The 17,518-nt window shown below is 35.1% G+C and overlaps 1 protein-coding gene across 1 annotated transcript in view; it reads left to right on the top strand.

Annotated features, from left to right (window-relative positions):
* The window catches only part of SUGT1 (SGT1 homolog, MIS12 kinetochore complex assembly cochaperone), a 39,775-nt gene that overhangs the window by 5,253 nt on the left and 17,004 nt on the right, over positions 1 to 17,518 (top strand). Inside the window, exons 3-10 of the mRNA XM_004759295.3 lie at positions 2,604 to 2,694; positions 3,377 to 3,446; positions 4,328 to 4,398; positions 6,774 to 6,827; positions 7,192 to 7,208; positions 9,590 to 9,624; positions 11,274 to 11,370; positions 12,121 to 12,228. Coding sequence (XP_004759352.1) covers positions 2,604 to 2,694; positions 3,377 to 3,446; positions 4,328 to 4,398; positions 6,774 to 6,827; positions 7,192 to 7,208; positions 9,590 to 9,624; positions 11,274 to 11,370; positions 12,121 to 12,228 — 543 coding nt within the window. The remainder of the gene's footprint in view (positions 1 to 2,603; positions 2,695 to 3,376; positions 3,447 to 4,327; positions 4,399 to 6,773; positions 6,828 to 7,191; positions 7,209 to 9,589; positions 9,625 to 11,273; positions 11,371 to 12,120; positions 12,229 to 17,518) is intronic.

Raw genomic sequence — 17,518 nt, 5'->3', positions numbered from 1 at the left:
ATGTTGGCACTGAAGTCCTTGTCTTTGAGATACCTCTCTTTAGTCTCTTTGTACTCTAGAAGCAAGCAACTGTTGTCACAGAAACAGAACTCTCAAAACATGCCACAAGTCTGATGTAGTTAATACAACCGCAGATCATTGTTTTAATTTCAGTTTTCCTGGTTTTATTATACTGTATATTGTTTATTCCAAATAAACTGTTTTGTGTTTTAAGACTTGTATTTGTGTGTCATATTCAGTTTGTGTTCTGTTTTTTGATAACTTTTCAAAATTATGGCCTAATAAGTGAATTGCTTAGTTTATTTAACTGAATCACAAAACTGGTTCTCCTTAACCAACAATTGGTTTGTGTTTTTATAGGTCATTTGCAAGTTGGTTGTTTGAAAATCAGTTTTACTTGATTCCATTTTATTTATCTTCGTACCCCCAGTGTCTGGCCTGTGTTTGTTACATACTATATGTTTAAAAATACTTATAAATGATGAACCAGAGCCTTGTACAATTTATAGTAGCTTTTTGACCCATAGTATATCTGTTTTCTTGCTGAGGAGAGGCTAGAAATTTGGTTTGGATATGTATTTGGGTAGATAAATAAGCTATCACAGGTTTTCAAAATTGTTGAAAGTTCAAGTGCAAGATGGTATTATTTAACTTGGGAATTTCAGAGTGTTAAGAAACATTAATACAAATGTCATTGGTGTGTGAAAGATACTTTGATTAAAGAAAGGTTACCAAGAGGCAGTGTGGTTTGGTGCTTAAAAAATCAGATTTGGAGTCAGACAGACCTGGATTTTATAGGCTTGTCACTAACTAGAAAGTGAGGGAATGGATCCTCTGAGCACATCTGGGTAAGAGCTTTCCAGAGAGAGGGAGCAGCAGACACAGAGTCCTGAAGTGTTTGAAGAACAAAAAGGAGGCCATGTGACTAGAGTAGAGGAGCAAGAGGAAGAGTATTAAGAGTTGAGGTCAGAGAGCTAGCAGAGAGTTATATCAAGGAGGGCCTTGAAGGTCACTGGAAGAACTTGGGCTTTTGCTTTGAATCAGCTGAAAAGACATTGGAGAGTTTTATGCCTATTGACCTAAACAAGATCTGATTTTCATTATTGCTTGGATCAGGATAGTAGAGGTGGTGAAAGTAAAAAGTGGTTTGGATTTTAGGTATGCTGCATTTTAGGTAAATGATTATCAAGAGTATAATTTGCTTTTGGGGAATCATGCTATAAAAGCAAAATCAGTGATGTGTCATTATTGAATTTTACTTTTAAAAATTTTTATATGTTTATTTGACAGAGTAAGAGAGCACAAGCAGGGGGAACAGTAGAGGGAGAAGCAGGCTCCCCGCCAAGCAGGAATACCAATGCGGGGCTCAACCCCAGGACCCTGGGATCATGACCTAAGCCGAAGGCAGATGCTTAACCATCTGAGCCACCCAGGCGCCCCTGAAGTAATTTTACCTTTTAAGAAAACTACCCAGATCCGTAGGATGTGTGAACACTGGGTAGAGAATCAAAGCATTGCCTACATTTATCCTTGGCATCACTGATCATGCTATATCACTTCTTGCATCATTATTGCTCTAGCTACCACTTATATTCTCTGACTGTCCAGGGTGACAGAGTTTTAATCTCATGTTAAATCTTGATCAGTTGATGATAGCTATGAGGTGCTGTATCTGGGCTGTCAGCAGAATGCGGTAATTTCTTAGGGTTGTTTGCTATTGCTAGAAGATGGGAGAGGGACAGATAGGGTTCGTTGTGTCTTTATTAATTCTGTTAACTTCCTTGAGCTCTAGATTCAACTTCAGGTTTTTTGGTTTTTATTGGACAGTTTTATATTTTCTAGGCATCTCAAAATCTACATGGTCTTTGAGTTGTCTTCAAATTAGAGGGAGAAAATCTGCTTGTCAATATATATCGTCTAAAGTCTTCAGAATAAATGAGGTAATAGAAATTACCATTTAGTGAGTTCCTACTATAGACCAGGAATTGTGCTAAGATACTACATTAGATTGTGGATTTTGCGGGGGAGACTGGAGAAGGGGTGATATCGATCTTCTTGCCAAAAAACACTCCAAGATTATTCTGTTATCTTACTTCCAAGAAGCTTACGATAATAGGTTATTTGATTAAAAATCATGTTTAAGGGACACCTGGGTGGCTCAGTTGGTTGGATGACTGCTTTCGGCTCAGGTCATGATCCCGGAGTCCCGGGATCAAGTCCTGCATCAGGCTCCCAGCTCCACGGGGAGTCTGCTTCTCCCTCTGACCTTCTCCTCGCTCATGCTCTCTCTCAAATAAATAAATAATCTTAAAAAAAAAATCATGTTTAATGAAAATTCAGATGCATTTAGGGACCCTGGGTGGCTCAGTGGGTTAAAGCCTCTACCTTCGGCTCAGGTTGTGATCCCAGGGTTCTGGGATTGAGCCCTGCATCAGGCTCTCTGTTCGGCGGGGAGCCTGCATTCCCCCCTCTCTCTCTCAGCCTGCCTCTCTGACTACGTGTGATCTTGGTCTGTCAGATAAATAAATTAATTTAAAAAATAAAATAAAATTCAGATACATTTAAAGAACATTTGTTGACACTCAATGTGTTTGTTTTTGTAGGAGCTGACTAAGACTTTGGAACAGAAACCAGATGATGCACAATATTATTGTCAAAGAGCTTATTGTCACATTCTTCTTGGGAATTACTGTGGTAACTTTTCTTACTGAATGTATTATTTTTTCTTTATAAGTTATACATTTTACCTGAGATACAGTGAATCAAATACAGTAGAGATCATTTTTGAGGATTTTTAAATTGGTCTTTTATACAAGGTGTGAAGTAGCTGAAACATGACAGACATGTTGAGCAACACCCATACAAATGTTCTGGGTGTTTCTTTTTCCTTCAGTGGATAGAGAATTTATATAGTTTTAATTTGTAGTTATTGGAGATATTAACAAAAATAGCATCACATGTGTTATTTTACAGACTATTTAAATAAAGTGCTCTTATTTGTAATTTTTATAAAAAAGAATGTCTTTATATATTACTTGTGTAACTTTTAAATTATTCTGGGTAGAGAACCTAGGTAGGGGAAAATTAAACATCTTGAGTCAGATTACATAAATGATGGTAATGAGAAAATTAGGTGAATTTTGTGACAGAACTTTATACATTGACTGAATAGCTTTAAAAGGAAAGCTAAATATTAGGCTAATAAGGTGTGAGAGTGATTTTTTTTTTTTTATCTTGGATTAGTTTTTCCTAATTTAAAAGCATTTGTCCATTGCACTAATTTGAAAACTTAAAAATATAGGGCTGATTCAGGTTTTGTGTGTAACTTGTTAGGATCCATAAATTAATGACTAAAACCCCCTTTTTTTGTATGTAGATGCTGTTGCTGATGCAAAGAAATCTCTTGAACTTAATCCAAATAATTCCACTGCTGTGCTGAGAAAAGGGTATGCAATAACTACTCTTCTAATTGGGTCTGGACTACTGATAGTAGGTGTTTAGTTCATTGAATGAATGAATTTTAAGTTTTATGTAAATAGTGAATTCTGTATTTATACATTTTATAGCTGAGATAGGATTAATTTTTTTTTTTTTAAGATTTTATTTATTTATTTGACAGAGAGAAATCACAAGTAGATGGAGAGGCAGGCAGAGAGAGAGGGAAGCAGGCTCCCTGCTGAGCAGAGAGCCCGATATGGGACTCGATCCCAGGACCCTGAGATCATGACCTGAGCTGAAGGCAGCGGCTTAGCCCACTGAGCCACCCAGGCGCCCCGAGATAGGATTAATTTTTAAATATAATTTTATACTTGTGTTAATTGTAGTATGTGTGTTTTGAAATAATAGTGGTTGAAGTAATTACAAGGAAAAGATGAAACTGATGGATTTCAAATTCTTTTTTCATTCATCATTTGGAATTTATTGTACTTAACTGACTAGAGAACATCTATTTGTCAGCCAGGCTGGATTGGCTACACTTAATGCTGTGAAAGCCCTGTATCTCAGTACTTCACATCCCAGCTTGTTTCTGTTGATAAGTGTAATTTTATTCTTAAGAAACTTATTTGGTTTCTTAGCATAACTATATGTTGGAATAGGCACGTGTACACAATTAAATCAAGAAATTCCTTCTGAAATGAGTTCCAAAATTCGGTTTTAATGAGAATTAAATTTAATGTTATAGTATATTAGAAAATCTCTTGACTTACTAAGATATAAATTATTATTCTTTTTTTTACCAATAGAAAATATTAGGATATTTAATTTAGAAAACCTTTTTGCATGATCTCATGTGTGTGCGGTTTTTGTTTTTAATATGTTTATGCAGGATATGTGAATACCATGAAAAAAACTATGCTGCTGCTTTAGAAACTTTTATAGGAGGACAGAAATTAGATAGTAAGTATTGGAATTGTATGTTAATAAACTAATCCATTATGTCTGTGTTTTAAATATGATGGCTGAATTTTGTTAGTGTGATCCCAAGTTCATTGTAGAAACTTAACATCTTTTTTCTTACTGACATTTCCTGTTGATTGCGTACTTAAAATTGATTAAATTGGCCTTTAGCATTTAAATCACAGATAAACTTTACGATTAGAGGTTAAAAACGATATATAAACACTCAGTGTGCTTCCTTTACTTAGTCTGACTTTATGTTTTTCTAGTGGAGAACTGAAAATTTAGTTTGCTCTCATTTTCAGAAGTCCTTTTGGTTTAGGTTATTCAGGTGGCTGAGATAGGAAGTTTTACAGCAGACATTTTTATTAACAAGTGAAGCATCAGTTTGGGTAAATTGTGATGGATAGAAACTTGGAGCTTTGACAGAGTATTGTGAGTTTTTAATGTTGGCTTCAGAGAAGTATATGAAAATTAGCAGTATGGATGTCTGCACATGTGTAGAAATTTTAAGATCCAAAAGGCGAAAGAGTCTACAAAATACGGAAAGAAGTTGTAAGTAACCTCATAGATAATTGTAAAGTGCCTAATCAGAACTGTGTAGTACCATTTTATCTTACTCTAATGATAGTGTTTTATCACAGTTCTCTAAAGCAGTGGTTCCTAGGTACGGATGATTTTACTTCCCGGAGGACATTTAGCAATGTCTGAAGAGATTTTTGATTATCGTGACTGGTGAATAGGGATGTCCTATGGATACCTAGTGAGTAGAGGCCAGGGATGCTAAACATCCTACATTGCAGAGAGGTAGCTGGTCCAAAATAGTAGTGCTGAGGTTCGAAACCCTGTTCTGAAGTATTAATGAGTATGTTTTTATATTTTAAAAATGTACTCTTGTATTGCTTTGAATATTTGCTTTCCTGTCATGTACCTGCTTGAGAGAGGACAGTGGGCCCAACTTCATAATTGGAGCCTACAAATTAGGAAGGAGTTGTGAATGGTACATGAGTAATTTGGCTATTTACTAAGCAAGCCAGCATATCTGCACTCTGCAAATTCTGAAGAGTCCAGTTATCCTGTACCTTAATACATATTTGAAAACCCTGAAGAGACATAAAGCATTCCATCTTGTAGCGATAGATAGTTCATCACCTAAATTATTTCCTTTATTAATATTTTATTCCCATTGATTTTTTTTTAACTGCCATTAATGTTTATCTTATTTCAAAATCTGCTTCAAATGAAGGTCTGTTTTTGGTAAAATTGCTTTTAAGAGTATTTTTATTTTAAAAAGTTTTGTCTTTTAATTCTAAGGAAAATTTATGTTTAACTGTTAGGGTTCCCTTATTAACAGACAGGGTAAAAAAAAAATTGTAACTCAGAATATTACCTTTTTTTCTTTTGGTATGGTAGGAAGCTTGGTTTTACTTACTGATTAAATTTGAGTAATAGGTTTTTCAAATCTAGGATTTTGATAAAATTTTTACCCCACCAGAAGGAGCATGTGCATATATGTGTGTAGGTTTTAGTTATGGCCTGTACAATTGAATTTCATTTATAAATTACTCTTCTAAGAAATTTTTATTTTTCAGAATAATCTTGCCTGCAATTTGTTTGAGTTTGCAAACTTTTATTGAGCGTACTTTTAATAATTTTTAACATTATATTAGATTAGACCCAGTACTGTTTGGATTAACATTGTTCTGAGTCTTTAGAAATTAATTATTTGCTTATGTACATGTTTACATTGCTATATCTAAATATATAGTTCACCATCTGTGGTCTCTGGGCTGCTGTGGAATCTGGAGATATGACAGAACTGCACAAAGTACAAAGGTGCTTTTTGGTGTTGGTAGGAATGGCATGGTAACAGGAAAAGCTACTGAGAGAATAGTAGATAGAAGTGGATAGCTGCATTAGAAAATAAATCTGGGGTCAAAAGAGGCTTCTAGACGTTGGTCCAGCTATCTGGTACCAGGCTTCCATCCCACACTAATTGATGGTGTGTTGGGTATTTAATTCAGGTTTGATTTTGTTGTGTGAGAGGAATCTCCTTTAACAGGAGAGGGGTGAGGGGAAATGTATCTGTATTTGTATCTGGAAACCAGTAAGGTTGTCTGTGGCTAAAACCATTTTTTTTTTTTTAATTAAAATTCTTCAGCATGAATGTCTTACGTTTTAAATGTATTTATAGCTCTAGTGTTATGTTTCTATAAATCCTGCTAGGACAAGTATTTTTGTCTGATTTTTTGCTGAATCCCCATTGCTTAAAACACTGTTTGAAACATAGGAGATATTCATTAAGTACTTGTTGAGTGAATATGTTCGATGCTGCTGATGAGTGAGTGATGTTACACTCAGTTTGTCTGTTCTAGGTACAGATCCTGATTTCACTGTCTGGGTTAAAAGGTGTCAGGAGGCTCAGAATGGTAAGTATGTAGGTTTCCCATGTAAATTTTTGACATTTTTGGATTTTAACAAATTTGTTTTTAACTTTACAACTTTATAAATCATAAATTTAAATAGCGTGTTTTCCCTTAGATAGGGATTTCCAAGGTTTTGTTATGTTGAAAGGGTGATTTGGATGGATTTGTCTTGTAGTTGTGTTATTGGTAAGAAATTATTAAAAGTCTACAATGAGTCTGGGATGCAAAATTAAACCATTTTTTTTTTTTTTAATTTGGAATGTGTGGAAAATTGGGTTAGTGTGTTTGTGCTGTAGAAGTTGTGTATGTAACTTAGCTTCTAAATGTACTGTTAAATGGAAATGTTTTCTTTTTATGTTTTTAATAGGATCACAGTCTGAGGTGGTAAGTATAAAATTTTTATTCTTCATATTCTTACTTAATTATAATGTTGCCCTGTATTTGAGACAGGACTCTGAATGGTCTTTCTTTTACTTAGATCTTAAGCAATTCCATGTAAGTATTTTTTCCTTTAGTAACTGAAATAATACAATTTTTGGTGAAATGAATAATTATTGGACTTGTTTAATGTGTGATCAACTTGATTTGGCATATTTTAGTATGGTCAGGGTGGTTATTTTTTCTTTTCCTTGCTGAAAAGTCATCACATTTAGGTTAAACAGCTGCTGCTTAGAAAGCACTTTCAGGGTTTATTGTGGTGTACTGAGAACACAAAAGTTAAGTAAAATTTGGAAATGTTTGTCTAATTCAGTCACATTTATTATTTTGGATATGAAGGTTTCCAGGTCTTTTCAGTCATTAAAAGTTATGGTGGAGTTGAAAGTTGCTTGATTTTTTTTTTTAAACCACTTAGGTTTATTTATAACACGCATAGTTACATTATGCACTTAGGTTTATTTATAACACACACAGTTAAATTCTGGCTAGTGGTTTTTAGCAGTGATCATCTGCAGTTTAGTCAGTAAATAAAATGACAAGGAGTCAGGAGATGAATGTGTGTCTTAACTCTGTCGGCAGTTACTTAACCTTCTTGGGTCTCTTCATGTCTGAAGGAAGATTTACATCTCTGTCTTTCAGAATTACATTGTGACATTGAGAAAGTCTTCTATTCTCTGGGCTTTCTTAATGTGTAAACTGGGCCTAATAGAGCTAATCTCCTTCAGGTTGTGAGCGTCAGGCCAGATATGTGTATATGTGGTGACTGGAGTTTGGAGCATCACCAAAAGTGAGCCCTGTCGGGTTATTGCTACACCTGAAAGGCTTTTCCATATTCCTAAGGGTGATGAATGAGGGAAGTATTTTTGGCTTCCTTTGGGGCACATGGGTGGCTCAGTCGACAAAGCGTCCGACTCTTGATTTAGGCTCAGGTGATGATCTCAGAGTCATGGACTCCAGCCCCTAGTCGGGCTCTGCACTTGGTGTGCTGTCTGCTTCTCCCTCTCCCTCTGCTCCTCCCCCTGCTCACTCTTGCTAGATTTCTCTAAATAAATAAATGAAAATTTTAAGTAAACAAAAGTTGGGTTTCTTCACCTGCTGGTATTTCTGTTTAGGTTTTACAGTATTCTGTTTGGGATTGGAACAAGTCCTGCAAACAACAAAATAGCATTCGGATCATACTTAGTAACACAGACAGCTGTTTAGCCACAGTGCATTTTGTAACTGTGGTGGTTCACACTAGTTAAGTTTTAATCTTTGCACCATTGTGAACGGGAATAATCTGCTCTAGTCATTGTCTCTACTTGATATCACCTAGACTCAGGTATTTCTCAATAGTTAATAGTGGAGAGAAATTCTGAGTTAGACTTAAATCTGTAGAGGGGTTTTATTTTGTTCCTCTAAACCCCATCTCTTCCCTATCATGGGATGACTTTGAGGTCACCTATAACCCAGAGCAAGTTCTTTTGATTTACGAGGTCTTAACTGGCACACATGTAGTTTAGGAAAATATGGGTTGGTCTGGAATCATGATTCGTTTGTTTCTTGATGGGCAGTATAGAATTTTTGTTACTGAGATACCATAAGCACAGTAAGCTGTTAGCTGGAAAGCACCATGGAAATGTTCTTTCATATATTCCAGAGCAGTGTTTGATGCCACTGCTAAGCCTGAATGTTATACTAAAAAATGTGTTGGTTTTTTAAAATGTCATTGTTATTTTCAGATTAGAGAGCCTTGGAACTGGACATTTAAATGTAACCTTTTCCACGTAGACCTTTAGAAAGTTTTTTGTTTTATGCCTTTATTTTTATTCTGAATTTTTTTTTTTACTTAAACTCAATTTAATTAACATATAGTGTATTATTAGTTCCAGAGGTAGAATTTAGTGATTTTTCAGTTGTATGTAACACCCAGTGCTCATTCCATCAAGTGCTCTTCTTAATGTCATCACCTAGTTATCCCATCCCTCACCCACTGCCCCTCCAGCAACCCTCACTTTGTTTCCTATGGTTAAGAGTCTCTGTAGCTTGTCTCCCTCTCTCTTTCCATCTTATTTTTCCTTCCTTTCCCCTTATGGTTGTATTTTAGAAGAAAAATCTCCTTTGACATTTTAACTCATAATATTATAAAAATGTTGAATATTCTTAAATTTTCTGATAACTTGTATTTTTAACAAGAATACTATGCTTTGTCTTTGAGGGATATGTTGATGTTGTTATTCCATATCAAAGTAACCACAGCATTGGGTAAATTAATAATACATGCATTTTTAATACATAGTTGCTAAACTAATTTGTAAAATCTTTCTCTTGCAACTTGCCAAAATCAGTCTGCATCCCAGAGGACTCATCAGTCAAAAATCAAGTAAGTGTTTCTTTTTCATAAATATGCATGGTAAATATGGCTAAAGGAAAAAATCCTGTTTAATAGTAAGCCAGTCCTTACCCTGTGCTGTTTGGTGTTTTTTAGAAATTGTGTTTAGCTTGGGTAAACTAATTCTAAGGCTGTTTACTGATTGATATTAGTGTTTATGTTAAGGTTAAATTCAAGTTAGTTCTCATATAATGTCACCTTTCCATGAATGACAAGAGCCTCTTCCAGTTGTTACTACACAGGTAAATAAATTAGTAGTAGTAGGCTTGGCAGAATTGTAACTACCTGCTTTTTATATTTTAGAGTAAATTTTTCATTGAGTAATTCTGCGTGGGTTGAAAGGGACAACTGTTGCTCAGGGCAACAGTTACAGTAATGAATTAATAAGCATCTAGCAGGTATTTGAATTTATTTTTAATTATTCATTAGTCATGTGTACAACTTGAATTCTTAGGACTATAATAGAAAGAAACACAAGGCATTGATTTGGAGTTTTGCATCCCCACTGAATTTTAGAGGGAAATTGTGAGACTCTTAAAGTTTGTTTCTTTAATCAAGGTGCATTTTAATTACCTAAAGTGGTTTGGAAATGTTAAAACAAAAAGATCTGTTCCTGCTCTTTCTAGGGAGATTTAGGATGACTCTCCCAAATACCAAGTAGATAAGGAATTTGGACTAGCTTGATGACAGCAGCAGGAATAGAAAAGAAACCTTAAATAATAATTATGTTTGGAGCATACAATAACCCACCAGTATTAAACATTGATTTAATACTGGTTCTGTGTACCAGGCACTATGCTTATATATTATATATATACTATATATATATATATACTATATACTATTATATTCTAGGAATATAATAGTAGCAGGATAGATAAACTGCTTTGCCTCGTGGAGTTTATGATCTAATACAGGCTAATTTGAGAGTGAGGATCCCTGCATTTCTAGAGGCTTATGTGGGAAAGACATAATTAGAATCTCTAGGCACATTAGTTTTCCCATGTACCTTGAAAGTGAAGGAAGATACGGTATTTAATGTGGATGAGTTAAATTTTAAGTTATTTTAATTTTAGCTCATTTGCTTCTGCTCCCTGTGTTCAGGGCTGTTTGCCCCAGCTTCAGTTAAGAGATTTTGGTGTGGAGTCCAGCTGACATGGATCCAGTTTAACACCTGCCTCTGACTGGCTGATTGCTTCGCCCATCTGGGCCTATTTTTCATCTGTAAAAGAGGGATAGAAGTGCTTTTTCTTACTATTAGGTTGAAATGAAAGTGTAAAGCTGTTAATGGTATATAATAATGGTTTGCTGTTAAGAGTAAATTTCATCTTTAACATTAGCTTAAGCACAACAATATTAGAGATAGGAGTCAGAGCCCAGAAAATCATGGAAGTATTTAAGTATCCTGGAAAGGTTTGAGGCATCATACCCTAATGTTCTTCTCCATTAGTGCAGATCAAAGAAAATTAGTTATATAAAATTGTTTCTGTGAATCACCATCTGCTTTGCTTATTTGTTCCTCAAGGTGGAGCTCTTGTTGTTTATCAGATTGTAGTTTTATCTTGATAAAACATAAAGCAGCAGCAACTTTAAGAAAATTAAATGTTCTAAGGTGGTTTTTCTTTTCTTTTTTTTTATAGGTATGACTGGTATCAAACAGAATCTCAAGTAATCATTACACTTATGATCAAGAATGTTCAGAAGAATAATGTAAATGTGGAATTTTCAGAAAAAGAGGTTATTACAGTCTTTGAACCATTTTTTATTTTGAGATTAAATACTTTTATTTGGAAGTATAGTATACCGCAGAAGAATCTATAGCAGTTTATCAGATATTTCTTCCGGCAATGTGGAAAATGCTGATGAAAATCTGAAGCATTGCTTTTCAGCTTGAATGATTTTAAATTTTGAGACAAATGTATACTGTAGGTTACAGCTAGATGTGCATTATCTTTTCTTTTTTAGATTTGAAATTCAAAGCAGAACTTGGCTGACACATATAAAAGACATTAGTAAGATGTGATTTGGTTACATTTGTATACCTTATGAAAAAGGTCTTATTTTTTGTGTGATTTATACGTCTTAGAATTTACTAACCACATTAAATTAAATTAGTGTGACTTGTAATTTGATTTCTTAGCATTTAGTGGAAAACTTCAATGATATTTAAGTTAGTGGCAGAAGTAGGTATTTTGCAAATAAATACTTTTGTTACATTTTGTGTTGTTTTGCTCTTATATCTTGAGTTTTCTAGAGATTTAAACGTTAAATGAAACATACTGTGTTCTGCTTATTTAATTGTGTATGTGAGAATCCATGTAAAAGATTCCAGGTAGAAAAAGATTATTTTGAATTTCTTAAATTTGATATTCCATAGAAAGTGTAAAATAATCAGCGGCAGCATGAAGTTCTGTTATATTCAGTCTAAGTATTTTACCTTTCATTATATAAATTTATAAAATGCGCTGCTAATTTTGTCTTCATTAGTTGTCTGCTTTGGTGATACTTCCTTCTGGAGAGGATTACAATTTGAAACTGAGACTTCTTCATCCTATAATACCAGAACAGAGCACATTTAAAGTACTTTCAACAAAGGTAAGACAATTTTAAAAGAGTTGGCAGTAGTGGGGGCATCTGGCTGGCTCAGTAAGAAGAGCGTGTGACTCGATCTCGGGGTCATGAGTTCAAACCCCATGTTGGGTGTAGAGATAGATTTTTTATTTAGTTATTTATTTTTATTTAAAGATTTTATTTATTTATTTGACAGAGATCACAAGTAGGCGGAGAGGCAGGCAGAGAGCAGAGAGTCCCATGCAGGGCTCAATCCCAGCACCCTGGGATCATGACCTGAGCCAAAAGCAGAGGCTTTAATCCCCTCAGCCACCCAGGCTCCTGAGAGATAGATTTTTTAAATGAGAAGAGTTGTCAGTAGTATTTTCAGAATAAAGAAATATTGGTCAACTAATTGCCAATGTGATTATAAGCTTATAGATCCTTTTAAGCACATATTTTCAAATTAAAAGGTACAGGTAAGTGGGTGTCTGGGTGGCACAGTCAGTTGGGTGTCTGCCTTCAGCTCAGGTCATGATCCTGGAATTCCAAAATGGAGTCCCGCCTGGAGCTCCCCACTCAGGATTCTCTTTTTCCTTCTGACCCTCCCCTCTCTCCTGCTTTCTCTCTTTCACTCTCTCTCTCTCTCTCAAGTAAATAAAATCTTTAAAAAAGAAAGAAAGAAAAAAGAAAAGAAAGATAGATAGGCAGGTACAGGTAAATAAAACAAATTTCGAGTAACAGTTTTCTCCTTCCCAGATTTTAGGACAATGAAATTTAAAAGTTAGTTTAACCTTAGTAGTGTTTGTATACTTAAGATTGGTATATTTCTTAAAGAGGTGTTCAAAAAAGTTGAAATTATCAGCCTGTCTTTAAGATTTGATAAAGTCTCTTCTCTTAAACTTGGCCTGTTTTTGATGTATAAATATTAATGTATTAAAAAATATAAACTACTATGAAGATGAATCTGCTCTTTTTTTTGTTTTTTAATTAAGCTAAATATTAAAATACTTTGTTATGAGGGAATACTGAATGATTTAAACTACAGTTCCGGTAATTATATAATTTTTAGGTTTCTTTATATTTTCAAAAAGTAAAATATGCAGTAGAACTAAAATTCATAGAATGCTTTAGACAGCAGTCAGAAGATGTAGGTAGTATAAGTCGGACAAGTACTGAACTACTGAACTGAAAAATAAAAAAAACCTGACTCTGGTTCTTTGCTTGTCCTGTGAATTTAGACTAGTCATGCAATTATTATAAGACTAAATTTTCACTGTCTTTAAAAATGAGAGGTATGGACTAAATGAGCACTGAATTTTTTTTCATCTATAAAATTGTGTGAGGATGTATAATGAGTTATGACAGCAGGTGATTTAAGTAGACTTTTTCCATTACAATACCTTCTTTATACAGATGTCTTAGAACGTAACTATGTTAGTAACTATTGAGTTTGAGTGCTAAGGACGTGAATTTTCCTATCCTAGAATAGAATCAGGGTTGGCCTGCGTTTGGGAGAAATGATGACTGGGCCTGCAGAAAGAAGAGGATACCTGCAAAACATTTGAGCAGAAGCGCAGAGTTAAGAATTGGTAGTTTTGGGGCATCTGGCTGGCTCAGTGGGTTAAGCCTCTGCCTTCAGCTCAGGTCATGATCTCGGGGTCCTGGGATGGAGCCATGCATTGGGTTCTTTGCTCAGCAGGGAGCCTGCTTCCTGCTTTCTCTCTGCCTGCCTCTCTGCCTACTTGTGATCTCTTTCTCTCCCTCTCTCTCTCTCTCTCTCTGTCAAATAAATAGTTAATTAAAAAAAGAATTAGTGGGGCACCTGGGTGGCTCAGTGGGTTAAGCCCCTGCCTTCGGCTCAGGTCATGATCTCAGGGTCCTGGGATCGAGCCCTGCATCGGGCTCTCTGCTCAGCAGGGAGCCTGCTTCCTCCTCTCTCTCTGCCTGCCTCTCTGCCTACTTGTGATCTCTGTCTGTCAAATAAATAAATAGAATCTTTAAAAAAAAAAAAAAAGTAGTTTTTTGCATCTAGTTAGAAGTGATTTCCCCACTTATTTGAAGATTACAAAGTACAGAGCTGTTAAATTATGAGTAGACATGAGAAGACACAGTTGTTTGGATGATAGAAAGTGAGAAAAAGGGGTGAAATCTTAACAAGATTTTAGTCTTACCCCATCCACACAATGTAGAATTTGTTTTATAAAAGAAGCTGGGTAAATAATCAACCACAAAACTCTAGCTAGATTTGGGAGATCAGAAAGTTACGGGTTTGGCGTTTTTGTACATATTTTTACCAACAGGTTGTTAATGCACATTTCTTTTGAAGTATAATAGATGGTAAATGACTTAAAAACTTGTGTTACTGGGTCTCCTCATATAATTTATGGAAGAATAGGATGTGTGGTAATGAATACACAAGTTTGTGTGGCTAGAATTGAGGATGTTAACAAAGCATGGTATTCTCTCCTTAATTCTCCTTTGACTCTTGAGTGCTTGTTTCTAACCATCAGCAACCCCCCTGCTATATTCCCAGTTTGCTTTTTTGATCCCTTCTTTCTTTAAATGCTACATGACTACTTTTCTTTTTTATATAGTAGTTCATGTATATATTTCATTATTCTTGCATCTTGTCTGTGAGGATAGGAAGCAAGTCATATCCATACCTGCAGGTAAGGATATCCCAGTTGACTCCACAAACTAAAAAATGAGTAATTCTTTAGTATAAGTATGATCCGTTTGCTAAATTTGTCTAGCCCTGTGCATTGTACGTAGTGCTGGTCAGTAATTGTTCAGTGAATGAATTTAAATTGGATTCTAATGTTAATGCTTTGAGATTGATAGAGTATTTTTATTCTTCGTTTTAATAGATGAAAAGAAACCAAGGTTCCTGGACTTTTAAATGCTTTTCCCGAGTTTTACATAGTTACTGAATTGTTCATCCTGGCCCAAAAGGAATACTTCTCTGTCTGGAAAGCTAGTGCTTCTTTGTTTAGGTCTTTCTAAGTTCTTTAATAAAGTAGTAAAATTTTTAAGAAGTGTAATGGAAGATAATTATTGTTCTTCTCAACCCAAAGTAATATACATTAGTTTTGTTAAGACTGCTAACTTTTAAGCTGTGTTTTATGGGAAACTAATTGAAATAATTGCACTTAATTTTATCTTAAGGGAAGTGAAAGTTTTGAATCTTTTTTTTCATACAGCAAAGGGAGACTGTTTCAATACTGAAAGTTAAAATATTTCTTTGGGTTACTGAGGCTTACTTAATGATGACACTAAGAAAAAAATAAGTCATTTGATTTTCATTGGTATTTAGGTGTCTTGAATCCTGTCTTGAATCAGAATGGTTCTGTTTAGAAGAATCTGGTAAAATTAGGGATTCCTTAAAATCTTTGCTTTAAAAGGCCTATTTCTTTGCTTTGAGAATCCAGTTTCTTTCTTTTCCACCTTCAATGCTGAATAAATGTTGCATATTCTTGTATAATTGTTGAATTGTTATTAATTCAAGTGAACATTAATTTGCAGTGAAAATAAATAAGAGCTATAGGACCCTTAAGTTAATGAAGCAGCATTTCTTGGCTCAGTATTTTACAGTAGCATATCTAGTCAGAATTCATATTTTTTTCCAGTACCTCTGATAGTTATTTCTACTTTTTATTGAAAATCAGCCTTCATAACTGCCTATTCATTTTCTTTATTAAGAAACTGTATTGTTTCTTTGTTCCGTCTTGTTAATTTCATGACAATATCCCCTGCTCACAATCACAAGATTATAACTTCAGTGACAGCTATGCTGTGAAATACTCATTTTAAAGATTAATAGTCACTACTTCCAAAAAATTAGAATTTTCAAAATCCTTTGAAGTTAATTCACTCTTGTAGAAATGTTCTTTCGGGCACCTGGCTGGCTTAGTTGGTGGAGTATACAACTCTTGATCTTGGGGTGATGGGTTCGAGGCTCTTGTTGGATGTAGAGATTACTTACCCAATAAAATCTTCAAAAGAAAAAAAAGAAAAAGAAATGTTTTTCTATTCCTGTTTCTAGTCAAAGCAGTCTTTTTGTATTTGTATCTATATAAACTATGAAGGCTTTTACCTGGAACTGTGAGAAGTAAAGTATCTTTATTTGGAGACAAATAATTGCTCCCTTCTCCTTTCTTAACTGAATAAAATTGAGAGGTTTTAGAGTGAACTTTTCTTTTTTTTTCTTTTAAAGATTTATTTATTTATTTGACAGACAGATCACAAGTAGGCAGACAGGCTGGCAGAGAGAGAGGAGGAAGCAGGCTCCCTGCTGAGCACAGAGCCCAATGCGGGGCTCTATCCCAGGACTCTGGGATCATGACCTGAGCCAAAGGCAGAGGCTTTAACCCACTGAGCTACCCAGGCGCCCCTGAACTCCTTTTCTTAATATTCATAGAAGAATCCTAATAATGATGTAATAGAATTGGAGATGTTTGGGCAGGATGCTTCTGCTTTTTTAAACACAAAGGTGTGGGGGTTTGGGGATTGTTTTATGTCTTTTTCTCTTTTAAAATTTTATGCATTTAATTAGAGAGAGAGAGAGCGCACACACGAGCAAGGGAGGGGTTCTGGGGAAAGGGACAGAGAATCCCAAACAGACTCTGCACTGAGAGCAGAGCCTGAGGCAGACTTCAATCCCATAACCATGAGATCATGACTTGAGGCGAAGTCAAGAGTCCTATGCTTAACTGACTGAGCCACCCATTGGCCCCATGTTTTACATCTTTGATACAGTGGTGGTGGTAATAGTTTTTGTTGTTGCTTTTTTAAAATAAGTATTTGGTTGCTGATAATCCACGGATTGTTTTTGAAGTGTATTCTTGCCCCCTTTTCTATTAATGCATATTCATATATTTTCCAAAGAAAAGGATTTTTTTTTAAGGATTTTATTTATTTATTTGAGAGACAGAGATCACAGGTAGGCAGAGAGGCAGGCAGACAGAGACAGATGGGGAAGCAGGCTCCCTGCTGAGCAGAAAGCCCATTGTGGGGCTTGATCCCAGCACCCTGGGATCATGACCTGAGCCAAAGGCAGAGGCTTTAACCCACCGAGCCACCCAGGCACCCCAAAAGAAAAGGATTTTACTGTAAATACTGTCTATAGCTATCTCTTTAAATTTAGCCATACCTTTTGGATAATTTTTTGATGCTCTTAAGTATTCTACAGCAAACTATTTCATTATGCATTTATTGTAGCTTAGCCAGTCTTGCTGTTTGACCTGTGCAGAATTACAGTAGGTAACTGTTTTGATTGTGGTGTATTATCCCATGTGATCCTCATAAATACTGCTTGATGTAGGTATTTTTATCA

This window comes from Mustela putorius, unplaced genomic scaffold (assembly GCF_011764305.1).
Source record: "Mustela putorius furo isolate JIRA1106 unplaced genomic scaffold, ASM1176430v1.1 tig00000179_pilon_pilon_pilon, whole genome shotgun sequence".
NCBI lineage: Eukaryota > Metazoa > Chordata > Mammalia > Carnivora > Mustelidae > Mustela > Mustela putorius.
Note: the sequence above shows the minus strand (reverse complement) of the source record. Positions and strands in the feature narration are given on the sequence as shown.